The following is an 18,091-nucleotide window of genomic DNA, read 5'->3' as shown; positions in this document are numbered from 1 at the left end:
CAGAGTAGTACTGGCACTGGGTACTATTACATAAAGTGCAATACATTCTGATCTCATTATATTAATGTAAAAATATGTGTACTGTTCTGCGCACCTTTTTACCTTTGAAGTGTTTTATGTGCCTTGAATCTGCATTAATGTATATTGTTGTATATGTATTTGGGGCTGTTATGTATATTGCACACTATCCCACCTTGTTTAAACAATGACAATACAAATCTATTCTACTTAATAAATTACAAACTACTGTCTTATGAGAAACTGTGTGAATTTGCAACATAATATTAGAAACAAAATATTTTATAATAAATACTATTCCATGTTGTAAGTTGAGTGAATTTCAATGCAGAAAACAAGTGAAACATAATTATTACTATCATGAACCTGCATAAAAAGCTTTGTGAGATTTACTACAATGTTATTCGTTTGTTTTCACATATCAAGTTAAAACCCTGCAACCAACGTATCAGCCCCAGTGGTAACAACCAGGTAAATAGAAATGTGCCCACGACAGATTAGAGGTTAAAACGTGACAAATGGAGTGAGGGGTGGAAAAACAAATGACACACATGTGCTGACATGTTTGGACTGTTACTCAGACTGGTCTGTGGGTTTTTGTGGTCGGTGATGATCGTCCTCCTGTGCGTAATGATCGGCTCGGTGGCCGTGCGCAGTGATTCACACGGGGCGCAGAGGTAGGAGGACACAATCGCTGTGTGGTGTCCGCCCCTCTCTCCCTCCCTCCCTCCCTCCCTCTCTCCCTCCCTTCCTCCCTGTGCCTGAGAAGTAAAGAGTTAACGGAGCGGTGGGTTTGCCCATTCTCTTGCTGTGAGTGACGCGATCGTCTCTCTTATCCCTCAACTTTGCCTGTTGCCAGACCAGGCAGCCGAGGTGGACGCTGGCTATCACCGCTCGCATCCACAACGCCACCACAACCAGCCCCAAACCAAACAGAACCCCCCCCACACACGTTTTAAACCGGTCGTCCTCACCTCCTCCTTCTCCTCCGCGTGTGTGTGTGTATATCATTTCTCCGCTGACTTTTTCCTCCGCTCCGTGACGATGGTTTTTAGTTTTCCTTCCCATCGGACTCCCCGATGTTGTGCAGTCTACTACACGAAGGCGTGAGTCTCTCTTTTTTTTTAGAGGTGGATCTTCCCGGATACAGTGAGGAGGTTTTATCAAAGCAGAAGAAGAAAGACACACAACAAAAAAAAACAACAACAACAGAAGAAGAAGAAGAAGAAGGAGAAGAAGAGTTTCACGGAAATCCTGTCAGATCCAAAATGCCACGGAGGAAACAAGAGGCGCCCAAGCGCGCAGCAGGTACGTGAGTCCGACCGTAATGTGCGTGAAGAGAAGAAAAAAAACGCACATTACGCTTTCTGTCACATTACGCTGCGGATGTTACCTTCTGTTTTGTAAAGCTCACTTTACGCGCACTGCATTTCCGTTTCCACTCTGTGTTCTGTAGCGATGCGCTTTGTCACGCGTGGTTTCTCTTCTCCCAGGAACTGTTACCTTCCCTAGCTTTTTTTTTTTTTTTTATTAAAGCGGATGTAGTTTGTACACAACAATCTTGCGTTTTTCGCTAACACCCGCTGCGCAGAGCCGGTCCCGTCGGAACGAGTTGTCCGCTGGTGAAACTTTCGCTTCCCTTTTGTTTCCATACTCGAATCCCCGGATAGTTTGAAGCGATGCGGTCACATTTTCACGTTTTAAAAAAAAAATGACCCCTGTGGAAATAAAAAAAAAAAAATCGGTGTTTCCTGGATGGTGAGGCGTGCCACCGGCAGGGGGGGGGGGGGACATGAGGGGCTTTGTACGCATTTGATCCGAGCGCATAACTTCTTCTTTTTTTTAAGAGGAGTCCAAAAAAACAACTAAAAAGCTCTACCTCGGGAGCTCTTTTCTCTTTTCTTGGGATAAGATAAACAATCGGAGGCAGCACAATGGAGTTCCGTGGGCTGGAAGGAGCCATAATCGACAGTTGCCATGTCTGATTTGACGGTTGATTGATTGGCTGTCATGCGGCTTTGATCTGATCCTTCCCGATTTGCATCAGAAAATCACTTCCCACCATGTGCTGCAGGCCCCTGACGTCACGTTTAAACCACTTTGAAAGGCCCTGTGTACTTTTTACTCTCTCTCACAGACACACACACACCCATCCCCTCTCACTCTCTCTCTCTCTCTCTCACACACACACACTCACCCTCTCTCTCTCTCTCTCACCCTCTCTCTCTCTCTCCCTTTCTTTCTCTGTTATGGTCAAGTGACTCATGAAAAAGTGAAAGAAGGGGGGGACAAAGTGGTTTAACAGTGAGAGATCACTCACTCACACACACACACACACACACACACAAACAGACGCACACACGCACGCACACACACACACTTTCAGCAGAGAACATCACACTCCCATGTACACATGCTCACTTGTTCACTTTGAACACACACACACACACACACACACACAGTCGGTGGGTAGAGGAGGCGGGAGGAGTAGGTTAGGGGTTGTAAAAGGAGCCGTGTGCTATGTAATGGAGGGGAGGAATGGGTTTGCTCTGTCAGGCCGGGCCGTCACAACGGCTTTGTTTCATGTTTGATTTAATTGTCTCTCCCCTGACAGGCCCATTCATCAATGGCTTTAATGGTCAATCAGAGACAGGCTGAGTGAGTGCTCCCATTCTGTTTAGCCATAAGCTGGCCTGGGCTTTTATTTCATCAAAATGCCCCAGCCTAATGTACATGCTCACTGGCTCAGAGTGGCCGCGGGGAGCACATAAAGAATGACTGAAAGCTTTCTGATTTCAGATCAGTGAGGAGGATGTTTTTTTTTTTCTTTCTCTTTCTTCTTCATCTCCACCCTCTCCTCCCTGCCACACGGCGGTTCCTCTCTGTTGACGAAAGGGAATAAAGGACTGTAATGTAGATAGTTTTCTGTTTGTAGAAAACAATTTTTTCTTCTTCTCCCAGAATCCTCACGTCTTTGTTCATTCATTCATCTATTCATTTCTTCATTTTTTTTTTTGCATGCTCCCCTTCCACCCCTGTCAGTCAGCCCGTGCAGCTGCAAGTTATAAAGTTGTCAACTGTTCAGTGGCACACAAAGGGTGATGATGAATTGATTGCAGCACAGAGCATGGTGATAGAGAGAGCAAAGAAAAGGATGACAGATGATGGGCCTTGATTAGGGACTTAGGGGGAGAGTCAGCCCACTGCAACCTTGAGACTTGCATGAAAAATCTACCCCCCCCTCCTCCTCCTCCTCCATACACACACACACACACACTGCCTTGCTTTCTCATTGTCTCTCACACACTCTCAGCTTCTCCCTCTCTCTCTTCCCTTCCTCTGTCGGAGAGGGTTTCTCTCTCCACAGTAGAAAACTTGTTTTGCCTGCTTCATTAGCGTTGGTCCAATTAGCCGTGAGGCTGATGGAGTCCTGACAGGCCCTGTGATTGGAGATGACAAGCTCGTGGTGCCCGGCCCAATGAGGTTTGCCACCACTTTGATGTAATCAACTTGATATTACACAGAGCCGCTCGCCTTTGGTTGTGCTGTAACTCAATTTTCCGCTGCAGGTGACAAATGGGCCTGCGTACCTGGGTCAGGTCTGAGTGCTCTTAACCACCGAGGGCGGCCGGCCACGTAAACAGCCGAGCAAACATGAGACACATTATCTCTCAGCTGTGGAAACACAGGCGTCCTTCCTCTGCTGGGAGCCCGCGGCCCAAAGCTGCTCAGGCGGCGGACGAAAGTTGAGATACTCGGCCGACTTAGCAGGTAGTCCACATCGGCTTTACAGCAAGTGGGCCGAGGAACGTCTACTTGACTGGAATGTCGAACCTGTCTGCAGAGGATTGTCAGCGAATTTACAGTCCCAGTTATTAGACTGGTGCATGTTTCTGAGCCACCGGTTCGTCTGTCGCAACCTGCACACGGATCATTTGTGTGTATGTGTGAGTTTACAGGAGAGAGTCCTACACCAAAGCAGAGGGGTGGGGGGGGCATCCTGGTGTAGGCCGTGCTCCACAGCAACAGTCTCTTCTTACAGCAGGGTCAGGATTGTGGCTGCCAGACTGGCAGCCATCACTCATGTCTCTGTGTGTGTGTGTGTGTGTTTGTTCTGTGTGTGTGTTTGTGTGCGCAGGCTCAGATCAACTGGAATGCTCTCTCAGACTTGGTAGGTTTGGCCTGAGATAGTGATGAAAGGAATTGTAACAGTAGACCACCCGCTGAGGTCAGACCATCATTTTCGTAACCCTTTAGGCCTTTAACATCGACCAGTTTCCTCTTCCCCTCCTTTGTATCGTGCACATTCTCTTTACAGCACATATGCCAAAGCAGAAACACCTGAGTTAGAAATACAAGCACACATGACAGACACATGTGCCCATGTGAAATGGAGTAAGTTGTTTTCTATCCGTCTGCCTTCCTGTTGTTGATGTGTGAAAAGCATGCCCTTACGCAAGCAGCAGGGGAGCGCGAGCTGGGACGTAATTGTGCGACCGACACACGGACTGACAGTGTTAGCGAGCTTGAACAACAACAAGCTTCCTCCGGCGTTGTTTGCAGGTGTGAGCGCGGCGAATGTTTTGGCCTCGCAGGCCCTGTTGCTAATGAAAGTCCTGTGGCTGGATTCCGGTGAGGTTGAGTCACGTCTGTGATCTATGTGTCTGATAAGTGCATACCTAATGAGGCTGTGAGCACCAGTGAAAGGAGGAGGAGGGCGGCTGACAGAGTGTTTCCCACAGGTATTGACAGATGCCTTTTTGTTTTTGCCATAGGCCCTGACTCCATAAATCCTGCCTGTGTAATGATAACAGTGCCACCCTGCCAGCAAGTGAGTGAAAGAGAGGGAGTTAAGAGAGGAGAGAAAGAGGGCAGGGGGGGAGGAAGAGGAGGAGAGGAGCGGGGGCGGTGGAATGGGCCTTCTCTCCTTTTTAACACACACTTGGCAGATGTCAAGCCATAGGGTTGGACTCCGGGAGAGAAAGAGGAGAGTAAGTGCTGTAGTAGTGTCACAAATAGAAAACCGTTAGCCATCCACTCTTCCCTTTCAGCCCTCAGTGTGCTTTCAGGCGAGGTTTTCAGCCGGGACTGCTGTCTGGCACTGAGTCGCAGACTTTGTAAAAATAGTCCCACCGCTGTTGTGATAGATGCAGCTGCACTGTGGCGACAATTGGGACAGGCTGGATCCCTCCATACCCACCTCCCACCCACCCTCTCCCAGGCTCCCACCCCTCCCAGAGGTGGAGAGCGTCGGAGCCTGGTGGGATGTGTGCTCTTTTCGGGGAAACTGAGCCGCTCTGGTCTTCAGGGGTCCTGAAACCCAATCCAGGAGGAGAATAGCCCGGCCTTGCCAGAGAGCCGATTTCCTTTTCAACAGAGTCATTTATCACTGACCCACCCTTCGCTTCTGACACGGTGACGTGTGTCATTTATCAAACAGGCTTTACCAGACACACAGAGAGGGGAGGTGGATAGGGGGCAGAGGGAGGAAGAGAAAGAGAGAGTGAACGAGGGGAAAAACAAGACAGAGAGTGGATGGAGAGAGACAAAGAGAGGGAGAGGAATGGAGAATGAGGTGCGGAGTCAGTGGAGAGAGACAGAGGAATGGAGATCTAGGAAAAGAGACTTGTCGTTTGTGTGCGTCTGTGTGTGCGTCTGTGTGTGTGTGTGTGTGTGTGTGTGTGTGAACGAGAGTTTTTCCAGGGAAGAGTGAGTTTTCCCGAAACCCTTGAGGAGATGTGTTCGGGAGGGGAGATTTTTTGGAGATGACAGAGAGGATTGAGTTACTCTGAGTTGTGTTTTGATGAGTGACAGAAGGTTTTTCCCTGACATGTCTCTCGGTGTCAGGAGGAAGGGAAGAAATATGCTTTGTGAGTATACAGGTCCGACAAGTGTGTAAGTGTTGTGTGCTCATAACATATGCACAGCGGACACGCACAGAGGCACTGTAGAGGTGTGTAGATATCCGTGTGCGCATGTGCGGCCATATGGCGTCAATGTTTAATGTGTGTGTGTGGTGGTGTGTGTGTGTGCTGCTCCCTGATGAGCACGGCTGACAGGTATCACTCATTCAGCAGCCTGGCCTTTAAATGAACCCGGGCTTCTCTGCTCTCCCGTGGCCCTAACAGGCTCTCTCCAAGATGGATGCTTCTTTAAAAATCAGATTAATGATGGATACCAGGCTTATAGTGCCATTTATCATGGAGAATATTATTTAGGCCGGCCGTGTATGGCTGTAACTGGAGAGCCAGGACGAGAAGAAGCAGGGTGGAAAGCCTTAGACAGACACTCACTGCGTGATGGATGGCTGAGCGCTCTCACTGAGTGTTACAAGACACCAGTGCCGCAGCAGTAGGCCATAATCAGATAGCCCAGGGATGTTTATCCCGCAACTACACTACCCAGATTGCCTTGCCTGGAGGGTTTGCTTTATGAAAGGTATAGTCTGTCATTATTATCGTCTTCTAAAAAGTTAGAGGAATCATGAAAAACACTGGAGACACTGAAGGGCACACAGAAGACTCGATGGCGTTGATTCGCTATTATACGTTATAAAACGATCCATTGGATTTAATATTGGAGATAATTACGCAGAAGTCTCCATTTTGCTTGGCCCAGAGGTGTCCCCCCCCTGTCCCGCATCGTCCCCAAACAATCCTGAATGGAAGAGTACAGTGGGAGGTCAAGGCAAGGCCAGCTCGGCTGCTGCTACAGAGAGAAGTGGAGAAAAATCTGTTTTTTGTTGTTTTTTTTGTTTCGTGTTCCCTCTCTCTGTCTCTCTACCTCCTCCTCCTCCTCCTCCTCCTCCTCCTCCTCCTCCTCCTCCTCCTACACACTACCGTGATTTATGGTGGCCATCCATCTTCAGACTGTGTCCATCACCTCCTCGTTGCTAGGCGATCATGGCAGCAGCTGTGCGTTGTGAGAAGGGGTTTGGTTGTCCCAGTCCCAAGCCCCCCCCCCCCTTAACCTAAGATTCAACTTGAAACGCAGCCGCTGTTTTAGTCTCAGCCACAAACTGCCGATTTAATCCTGGTTTTAGAACCTTTAGTACTTCAGACCTACATGAGGCCTGACTTCAGATCTGCCCTGAAATCTAGATGCAGTCACTTTTATTTAAACCTTAATCATTGACCATATATTTATATTTAACCTTCACAGTTTCATTTTTTTCAACATAATTTCTCAATCATGCTGTTAAGAGAGGTGAGAACCAAACAAGTCAGACGTGTGGACGCCCTGACGTGACATCATGTTCTAACTGAGTCATTTTGGTCTTTTTAACGGAACAAAGAAAACATGAGCAGATCAGACTGAGTTTGAACAGGTTTATTTAAAGGTTTTTATTTCTGGAGGTGAAAAGAAATATCGCATTTAATTACATTGAAAATTGTCCCTGGTATCTACTTCCTGTAGGTTGGGTGCATTTTAATCTGTGCAGACAAATGTAACACAACAATTCAGTTTATATTTATTTACAAATAAATGAGTTAAATGATTTTTTTAGGCTAAAACTGTGTTTTGCAAAAATAACTATCTCTACAAAAAATACTGGCAAATAGTTCTAAATCTGAAATTAATATCTAGAATCATTTTTAATGGCCACAAATACATCAGTCCTAATATTGAACCTGGTTCAGTGTTTCCAGATGTATGACAAATATTGTATTTGCAAGATTATTTGGACCTCTGTACGATGTACAAACAATAATGCCAAAAAATCCTATAATTTAGTCAACGTGTGAGGAGTTATAATAATCAGTAAAAACAGTGATCCTCCATCTGCGTTTGCTTTTCTTGTGATGACGTACGTGAATATGGATCATTGCATTTCCAGCAAATACTCGTTCATCTTAACATTTGCCATGTGTTTTTGTAGTATCAAGTATTTTTCATGTATTAACAATTTATGTACGTATTTATTTGCTGGATATGAATATAATATTTTAAAGCCTCTGGTATGAAAACCCACCTAGTTAATGTAGAACACCCTCAAGCCTCACCCTCGGCCCGACCCATTCAAACAACCTGATGACCTTTTATCAGCCTTGTTTTATACGACTGTAACAGTGCGAGGAACAGGGAGATATACGGCTCAGTCCTGCTTCATGGGGCTCTGAGGCTCGAGGACTGCTCAGGGAGGGCGTATAAAAAAAGTGCGGTGGAACGCAGGAGCAGAGAAGTAGGTTGAAGGAAGTTTGACTGAGTGCATATATCGGATGAAAACCAGACTCGATGGATGCACTGGTACATCCTCTTCCCACAGCGCCTCGGTCCCTGGTACTGCCCTTGGATCTGCACCTGTTTGTGTCGGAGGGGGGGTATTTCGGTTTGTTTACGTTTTTGTTTATCGCTTATTATGGCTGCAGGAAAAAAAAAATCGGATCGCCCAGTAATGAATTGTGTGTTAGCGTCAGTAACGGGGCCTTTTATGTGTTTGTTTCATGTCAGGAGAAACAAAATGAGCGCTCGGGTCTTGAAGGTCTGAATGTGCAGCTGACAGCTCCCAGGTCCAGTCATAACACAACAGTCGTCCGAGGGTTGAATCTATTCTTTTTCTCTTCCCTTTCTCTCTCTCTCTCTTTCTCTCAGCCTCACTTCCCTATTGTCTCTCGACCTGACTCGCTCTGCTCTCACCATGTGCATTGACATGGTTCAGCCCTGAGCTTTGCCTGGGGCCAGAATGATCTCCCTGTTTTTCCCATCTCCCATATCACACATCCTGCACTACAATCGGCGGACACAATGTATTCACAATGCCATCGGGGGGTAGAGAACACACACAAATAAAAAAAAAAACGACAAAGACATCCACGGCCCCTCGTAACATGATAGCTTGTTTGAGAATAATGCAGTGGCGGAGCTATGTGTTAAAAAAAAAAAAGCCAGAGTGTGTGTGCGGCGCTCGATGGTCGTCTCTGGTCATATCTGGGGGGGGGGGGGGGGCTTATGTCAGGACTTGTTAATTTTGTCCGATGGCCACGGATCACCTGTTACATGTTTTCTCGTGGGACTTGGGGGCGGCGTGTGGGGATCAAAGAGAAAGGAGGCAGAGGACTAAGTTTGATTGAGTGTGTTACTTTGACAAACGTGTACAACAGAAAGGCATTTTAGGTATGTTACTGATCTGCTGCTGTTTTGACAGAATGGGGCTGTTTTTGGACTAAATTATTCGGATCTATTTAAAGAGTTTTAGGCTGCTGGGAAACTCGAGAGAGTGGGTGGAAGTCTGCAGTTTGTAGTTGTCTTTTTCTTTTTTCTTTTTTGATTGAGACTGGGGTGACTTCCTGTCCTGCAGTGTTCTGGAGCCGCTTCCTGTCGGAGAGAGCCCCCCTGCTGAGGGGCCGTGTTGGTTTAAGGGCGTCAAGGTCCAGTTAAAATACTGTACACATGTCAAGAAACTCTTGTAATGTTGTGACACAGTTTAACTCTCTCCTCCCTCTGAGACGACCTGCACCACCGACCGACTCTTTCTCAGCCAGCATGTGATCAAAGGTCCTGGCAACAACGTCTGACCCCTTTCCTCTGCTCTTCGACTGCATTATAAAACACTAAACTTTATTTATATAGTTTATGTATATAAGACTTCCAGCTCATCGTGTATCACAGTTTTTATGGCCCATGATCACGCTCAGCTTCAAAGTACATTTAACCCAATGACAACACAATGATCTTCAGTGCTCTTTTATTTTTTTGTCGTTAGTTTTTTTGTTGTTGTCTTTAACCAACGCCAAAAACCTTTCCTGTAATCTTTACTGTAAACTGCGAGGGACCACCCATGAAGACAATTTCCTCTCCCCTCCCTGGATCCCTGCAGTCTCTTTGTGCATGGGACAGTTTGCCATGCAGCAATAACGTTTTAAAGATTGAGGTTTGCCAAGTTATGAAAGCAAAGTAAACATCGCTTCTTCTCTTAGGGTCTGAATTTAGAATCCTTAATAATAATAATAGTATGTGATTTAAAATAAAGCAGATGATGTGAGTAATAAAATCCAGAACATGAAATGGAACAAGATAAAATACTTTAAATAGTTTCAACCATACCAATAATCTACTATAGGCCGTACAATAACAATCTAAAAAGAAGATACTGAGTTTGTCGGCCTGAGATCTCACAACTGAAAAGCCTGAACGGAAAAATCTCGGTGGGTTTAATGACAAGTTGTGATTTTGGAACAGTTAGCACAGAAGGATCCTGATGCTTATCTTTTAATATTTACATTATAATGTTAAATGGAGTTTCTACAATTCATCTGTTTCAGTAACATAGGGAATTTAAACATCTTATTTGCACAATAATTTCCCCCAAAAAATAAATATTATCGTTCTGCAGTGTAGAGACATCTGACGTCCATGCAGTGCCTCTTAAACATAAAAAAGATATTGTACTCGTGCATAATGACCTCTCAATGGACTCTCTCTCTCTCTCTTTTAAATCACGACGCCTGTGGCGAGGTTGTACAGTCTGAGTTTTTTTTTCAGCTACCGAGCAATCATGTGAGTATGAGGGTCAGGCTCAGGTAGAGTTTATGTGACGCATCCTGTTTACCCCACGGCCGCGGGGTGTGCTCTCCAGTCAGGAATATGATCTCCGGTCATCAAGAGGCTTATTTAATAAAAACAAACATGAAGTTAGTAGCTTCATGCATTTGTTAATTAATTAAAAGATACATAAAATATGGTTAAATAATGTGCATGTTTGAGTTGTCATATGCTTCCAAGAACTGCATAGATTTCTACTTAGAAAAACGCATGATCGAGGTTTTCCCTTTTTTTCCGGTCTACATGTTATCACTCTTGCATATGAGGCCTATTTAAAACACATCAAATACAGACAGTGCTTTCAGCAGCACTTGAGGAGAAATAACTCATGGGACAGAGAGACAGTGAAAGGCTCTGTTTCCCAGGCAGCCACAGCACCTTCCTGCTTAATCACCCCCCTGTCCCTGCCCTGTCTGTTGTTCCTGAGCGTCAGAGTAGCACTGCAGTATTTCTATCAGATGATCTCTCCCTCCTCGTCTGCGGCCCTTATGTTTATGAAAATGATACTCTGCAGGAATGCCTCCAGGAAGCCAAGATGTCACTGTCTTTCTTCATCGCCTGCATTTGTGCGTATGTAAGAGCGTGTTTGTTTGTGTGTGTGTGTGTGTGTGTGTGTGTGTGTGTGTGTGTGTGTATTTGAGGTGTACAGCTACTGCATGCGAGCCCCATGTTTTCTGCAGCCTGTGTGTTTTCGTGAACGTGTTCTTCGCTATCTCCGCGCGAGCCGTGACTGAGATGTTGATTGTGCAAATGTGCACCTCCTACCCTCCTTATCCACCCCCCCAACGGAATCATTCATGGAACCTAATGATTCTTGTCTTTTCCCCACACACACGCACGCACACACTATGATTCTCTGTATCACACACACACACCGGGAAAACTCACACATTGGCCCTACACCATATGCCAAGATATTAGTTAAGACTGCAGCAAAGAGTATTGTTGTATTCATAATCCTCTTCTTTCTTTTTTTTTTTTTTTAATTCTAAGGGAGCCTCTATACTCCCATCACCTTTTATTAGCTTGATAAATCACCTCTGTTGTCAGTCAAGCCAGGGAGAATAATTGGATGTGGTTGTCGCCCTGTGTGATGGATTATCAGTCATTGGGGATTAAATTAACAGATAGTGCTCAGACATAATGGTTTTTGTTTTGCATTTTAAATTGCCTGGGAGCCCGGCTAGACTCTGTAGGTTTTATAGTTAGTCCTTTCGGACCCCCCCCCCCCCTTCCCCCTTTTCCGTGCTCTCTGGGCTTAATGACAAATGAACAATAACCTATAGGGCTGCCGCTGTATTAATGTGAAATGTAAAACATTTACTAAGAGAGAGGCCAGGGAAGGGTTAGAGATGTGATAGCGTGACATGAAATTGGATATAGCAATAGTTTGATGAAATATCTGGACAACGTGAAGAAATATGTGGAATGTTTTCATGTGAAGGAAGAGAGAGGTGACCTGACAACTTGGTCAAGCAGTGTGTTCTGGGCTCGCCTGATGCAAGCTGACAACTGTGACCAGCTAGTCAGGACACAAACCTATTATCTACCTCATCCTGGCTGGATTTCCTCCTTCAAATGAGGAGCATCTGACAGGAATACAGCTTCCAGGGGAGAGGCGGAGGAGAAAGTAAAGCAAAAGGAGGAAAGAGGCTGGTGGGCAGGGGCTTGAGCTCCAGCAGGAGTGAGATATCTCCCTTGCATGTTTGCCTGAGCACGAGCGATTTACCTCCTCGCCCCCTTCGCCGTCCCCCCTAACCCCTCCCTCCCGCTGCACGTCCACATTATCATAATTGTGTCCAGAACATGAGGGGCCGGGGAAGTGATCATGTCATTTTATTTACACCCTGCTTGGCCCTTTTTACAAACGACATGCCACTGACTGCCAAGCGGACTGGGGCCCGACGACATCTTTTGATCAGGGCTGTCGGGCCCTATCAGCGGAGAATGGCAGGTAATGGATACCCAGTGACAAACCAAATCTCCGGGAGGACGAAGAGTGGGCCGCACCTGCCAGGTCTCCATTAGGCTGGCCTCTCAGTGGGGCTGCCTGCTGACTGTGCCCCCAGGGCCCAAATCAGACCAGCGCCAGCCACATGGCTGCCTAGAGATTGGCTGTTAGCACTGGAAATGAGAGTTATTTCAGCTATGACATTTTTGTTTAGCCTGGATGTGTGTGTGTGTGTGTTGACGGGGGAATGAAGGATTTAGTCACAGTATGTGTGTATTTGTGTGTGTCCACATGCACAGGCCCAATTGTGCGAGTGCCCAAACCATTGAAGCGTATATACCTGCAGCTTCTTTCTGTGGCGTTTGTCTTAGTTTACGATAATATCCAAATGGCCACAGGCCGTCCACTGTTTTTTGGGATTGTTTGTTTTTCCGTAAGTTTGGCGGTTTGGTGAGTGAGTTGGACAGGAAATGAGTTTAGGGGGAGATGGGGGGGGGGCATGGTGACACTGCGGAAGACGGGGTTGAGTTAGCGTTTGGTGGGTCGGGTCGCAACCACACGAGACAGAGGAGTTTGTGTGTATGGGTGTATGTGTGGTGCACGTATATACAGACACATGACCACTTACACACTCTGCGTAAACAGTGGGCGCCAGCATAAAAAGTGATAGGTGGCTCATTGCGATCATATTGACAATCTTCACTTTCATCTCGTCCTCTTTATCCCCCTTTTCCCTCAGTCTCCTGTCATTTAGTTTATTTATTTTTCCATTTGATGATGTGTGAGATTTCTTTGTATTGTGTTTGTATTACATTTATCACCTGCTCGGAATGTTGAGGTTTGCTTTTAATAACGTAGTCTTGACGATCTAGTACCTTCTTGCTTCAGTCCAGATGACACTGTTGGACGTACGTTTAACACGTCAAAATTTCACAACAAAGTTCTGACGTCTTTTCCCCTGAAATCCTTCAAGATATGCATTTTTTCTGTGTGTGCATGTGTGTGTGTGTGTGTGTGTGTGTAATCAGAGAAGAGGCAGATGAAGAGGCGTCAGACATATTAACTGACAGATGGAGGTTGATCCAACTCATTTATTACCCCAGAGGAGAATGCCACAGTGAGATTGGGCTTCATTAATTTCAGATTTAGTTTTCATTTCAAGCTGTTGCGCCCTGAGATAAATAAAATGGCGCATTATGTTTTTGCCAAGATATTTCTTTTTTGTTTTCCTCCAATAGAAGGAGTGAAACGAGGGGAGGCATAAGTTCCGTGTGGCTGGGGTAGTATATAAATACAGGCTCGCCTAGAGGAAAATAACACCTCAACGGTTGATGAGGTGAAATGGGATGACTGTAATTTCTCAGCTCAGCTTTAAAGGCTCCCACACAGATGGCTCATTTATCCCTGGGAGTCCTCGGGCACACATAGCAGGGAAACTTTTTCTCCCAGTTATTCTAACGTGGCGTTTTCACTCCCTGCAATTTAACTCATCTCTTTCTTTTTCTCTTTGTTTCCATTCTCCTTGCAGCCTATTCTCCCGAGGAGCTGACAGAGCAGACTGTAGAGGATGAGGAGGCAGAAGCGGATGACCTGCCCTCTGTCCCTCCGGATGAACTTCCCATGAAAGATGAGTTTGTGGAGCAAAGCGTGGGGCCTGCCAAGGAGCAGGCATCTGACCAGCAATCAGTAGGGGTTGCAGAGCTCTCGGGACAAGACATGGACAGTGAGTCACATGTCAGTGAGACCAGTGACCGGCTCTCAGACTTTGAGAGCCCCTCCGGAAAAGCTGAGGGAGCTTTGGTCACAGCACCTCTGAATGGTGGCACTAAGACACCTCCCATAGGCATCGACACCTTAGAACAAATGAAGGCTATTTACTCCAGCTTCCTGACCAGCCCCTTGTGGTCACCGCTGAACTTAAATTCCACACAGCCACAGGCGCAGTCAACGGCTACTACAGAGAAGCCAACTCGCAGCAATAGCACTAGTAGCAGCAGTAGCTGCAGTAGTGGTAACTATGACTGGCACCAGTCTGCAGTGGCAAAGACACTACAACAGCATCCTCCCCAGAGCCGGCACCCTGCTCATTCTGAGCCCAGCCTCTTTAGCACAGTCCAGCTCCACAGGCAAAACCCAAAGCTTTTTGGCTCAATCTTCACTGGGGCCAGTAAATTCCGCTGTAAGGGCTGTAGTGCTGCCTATGACACCCTGGTGGATCTGACAGTGCACATGAATGACACAGGACACTACCGCGACGACAACCACGACAGGGCAGGCAGCGGTGCAAAGCGCTGGTCCAAACCACGTAAGCGGTCCCTGTTGGAGATGGAGGGGAAGGAGGATGCCCAGAAGGTTTTGAAGTGCATGTACTGCGGCCACTCCTTTGAATCCCTCCAGGACCTCAGTGTCCACATGATCAAGACCAAACACTACCAGAAAGTGCCTCTGAAGGAGCCCATAGCCCCTGTGGCAGCCAAAATGATGTCTTCTAAGAAACGGGGACATGTGGGGTTGGACCTCACTGCCTTACCACGTTCTAGAGAAGGAACCCCCAAAGCTAAGCACTCACAGGCAGACTCGAGTGACCCCTCACATAAGGCCTCCTCCAGCCCCTACACCACCCCTAATAACCGCTACGGCCACCAGAATGGTGCTAGCTACGCTTGGCAGTTTGAATCTAACAAGTTCCAAATCCTTAAGTGTATGGAGTGTGGGAGTTCCTATAATACACTGCAAGAGCTGAGAACCCACATGATGGTGACAGGACACTTTCTGAGGATGACCAGCTCTTTGGGAAAGAGAATCAAAACACTTCCTGAGGCCACCTCCCCCAACCCTAGGAAGGTGGCCACACCTCCTACCGAGCAGACGGTCCAGTCTGTCCCACTGGCCCCCTCCACCTTCACTCCCCCTCCTCTTCAAACTACAACTCCCCCTGCCACTTCCCCTCCCCTCAAAGAGATCAAGAAGGAGGAGGTCGAGGAGGAGTGCACTAACGAAGAGGCTGTTGGAAATGAAAAGCTAGTTCCTTCTTCTGTTGGGAAGGAGGAAGATGCTGAGAAGGAGGAAAAATACGACATCTCAAAGTATAACTATCTGACTGAAGAGGACCTGAAGGAGAGCCCCAAGGGGGGCTTCGATATTCTAAAATCACTGGAAAACACTGTGGCATCAGCCATCAACAAGGCCCAGAGTGGGAATTCAAGCTGGGGGGGCTACCCTAGCATCCATGCTGCCTACCAGTTCCCCAGTGCCCTCAAGCTCCATCAGGGCATCATGGAAAATAATTCCCCGATTCGATTCTTGTTCAACGGAGGGGATGGAGCCTTATCCAAGAACCAACCCCTCATTTCCCCACCACTTAGTCAGTCCTCCCCCTTCCCCAGCAACAACTTCCAAGCAATGGAGGAATTGGTCAAAAAAGTCACTGAGAAGGTTGCAAAGGTAGAGCAAAGGGTAAAGCAGTTGTCCCCAAAGAAGGAGAACCATCTCTCCCCTTGTAGTAGTGATGCTGGTGAATCACATAAGGGAGGAGAGGCCGACTCACCTCGGGAATGGAGGGCCGTCACCCCAGCCAACAGCGACAGGGGAAGCCATAGCGACAGAGCATCCCCGGCAACAGAACCCAAGCGGGAGACAACAGTCAAGTCCCCGCTCGCCTCCACACTGAGATGCAGTACGGCCATTATTACTGGCCACACTCCTCCAGAGCAGCCCTTTGTCAACCCTCTAAGTGCTCTTCAGTCAGTAATGAACATTCATTTGGGGAAAGCAGCCAAGCCCTCCTTGCCAAACCAAGATCCCCTGAGTCTGCTCTCCAGGCTCAGCCAGAGCATGGCTGAGAGGGCCGCTGTGGCTGCTCCCCCATCACAGATCAAAAAGCTGGAAAGTGTAGTTGATAATAGTTTTTGCCAGCCCAGTGATGACCAGCCTATGGACCTCACGAAAGGGAGCAGTGAAAGAGGTGGCTCTGTAGGCGCAGCGCCCCTAACGCCCTCATCCACAGCCTCCTCCATCTCTCCTGCCTCTTTTGTTTCTCCTGCAAAGCTCACAGTGGTCTCCCCCTACACCTCCAGCAGCCCACTTCATGAAAATGCATTGTCGGACATCTCAGACATGTTGAGGAACCTGACACAGTCCCACCACGTCCCAAAGCCTCCCTCACGGACCCGGGTCACAGATAAAGCTGAGGTTGTGGGATCTACTCATGACGACGATGAAGCATCCCAGCATGGGCACAAGCGTAAAGGCCGTCACTCCAACTGGAACCCCCAGCACCTCCTCCTACTGCAGGCCCAGTTTGCCTCCTGCCTGAGACAGACATCGGAGGGGAAGTTTATCATTAACGACCTCAGCCCACAGGAGCGAATGCACGTATCACGTTTCACAGGTCTCTCTATGACCACCATCAGCCACTGGCTGGCCAACGTCAAGTACCAGCTTAGGAGGACGGGCAGAACCAAGTTTCTGAAGAACCTGGACTCCGGTCAGCCCATATTCTTCTGTAGCGACTGTGCCTCACAGATCCGAACCCCAGCAGCTTACGTGTGTCACCTGGAGGCCCACATGGGCTTCAGAATCAAGGACCTGGGCAAGCTGTCCCACAAACAGACTGTCAGAGACTCCCACTGTCTCACTGAGAAACTAGTGCCCCTGGAGTCCTTCCTTTCCCCACAATCACAAGATGACTGCGGCGGTAATGGGTCAGTGTTCCGCTGCCAACTCTGTGTCCGTAAATTTGCCACTAAGCACGCCATCAAGCTTCACCTCAGCAAGAGCCATGGGAAGTCTCCAGAGGACCATATGCTGTATGTGTGCGAACTAGAGAAACACTAAATTACTCTCTGCAGTGGACGCACCGGAGAGCATGTAGAATTATTGTTTAAAAGAAATACAGAGAATATTTGAAAAGTGTGGTGATGCACAAAGTTGCCATGAACTACTGTTAAAATGTCAGCACAAAGTGTTTACATCTATTTGGCCCAGAGACATTTCTGATTCCTCCGTTTCAAAAGACTTTCATTTCACATCAAAATATACTACAGGTCAAAGATATTCAGCCCAACTTGTCATCAGCTTTGTTGTCTCCCCGTCCCTCCGTGTTCACCTCTGGGAGACATGAGACGACAGAGGACCGAGTCATAATCCTGGTGAATCTCTTGACTTAGAAGCTCAGCTAATAACTTGAAATGTATTAACTATTGTATTTATTTTGTATTTTTTGTGAGTTTGGTTTTTGATTTGCTGGTAGACTGCATGTTCAACAAGTTCTACTGTTATGTTTGTACAGTCCTGTCCTGTCCTGTCCAGATTTTAAATGCCCTCTGGTCATTTTCCAAACACCTTAAAACAGCCAAATGCCTGGGAAAGCTCCTTTTGAAGAAAATAAACAATTTAAAAAAAGAACCTGCCAAACAGCAAAAGTACCCTTGCTTGTTTTATCGTTTCCTCTGTAAAGCCTATTGATTTTCTTGCTGATTGTAAAAGTTGCCTTGTTCTTTATCATTGATTAAGGGGCACTTAAAATCCAGGTCTCTGTAAAAATGTACATAAAGTGTATAAGCTTACAACTTGCTGTTT

At 47.0% G+C, this 18,091-nt stretch overlaps 1 protein-coding gene across 2 annotated transcripts; it reads left to right on the top strand.

The window, feature by feature from the left end:
- Positions 1-814: 814 nt before the first annotated feature.
- Positions 815-17,888, top strand: tshz3a (teashirt zinc finger homeobox 3a). 2 transcript variants are annotated; one of them, XM_053427557.1, is made up of 2 exons: positions 815-1,326; positions 14,040-17,888. In XM_053427557.1, exons 1-2 carry the CDS (start codon positions 1,098-1,100, stop codon positions 17,345-17,347), a joined length of 3,537 nt encoding a protein of 1,178 aa, XP_053283532.1. In that variant the 5' UTR covers positions 815-1,097; the 3' UTR covers positions 17,348-17,888. The 2 variants fall into 2 exon arrangements, with proteins under 2 accessions (XP_053283532.1, XP_053283533.1); XM_053427558.1 differs by lacking the exon at positions 815-1,326 and adding an exon at positions 4,774-4,849.
- The last annotated feature ends 203 nt before the right edge of the window (positions 17,889-18,091 follow it).

The sequence above is a fragment of the Pleuronectes platessa genome, chromosome 7, assembly GCF_947347685.1.
Source record: "Pleuronectes platessa chromosome 7, fPlePla1.1, whole genome shotgun sequence".
NCBI classification, from domain to species: domain Eukaryota; kingdom Metazoa; phylum Chordata; class Actinopteri; order Pleuronectiformes; family Pleuronectidae; genus Pleuronectes; species Pleuronectes platessa.
This window is presented reverse-complemented; position numbering and strand designations above follow the sequence as displayed.

Excerpts from the sequence above, each read along its gene's own strand:
- tshz3a (XM_053427557.1), top strand. The coding sequence starts at position 1,098 with ATGTTGTGCAGTCTACTACACGAAGGCGTGAGTCTCTCTTTTTTTTTA. Across the intron at positions 1,327-14,039 it reads GGCGCCCAAGCGCGCAGCAG|CCTATTCTCCCGAGGAGCTG; the intron begins GTACGTGAGTCC and ends TTCTCCTTGCAG.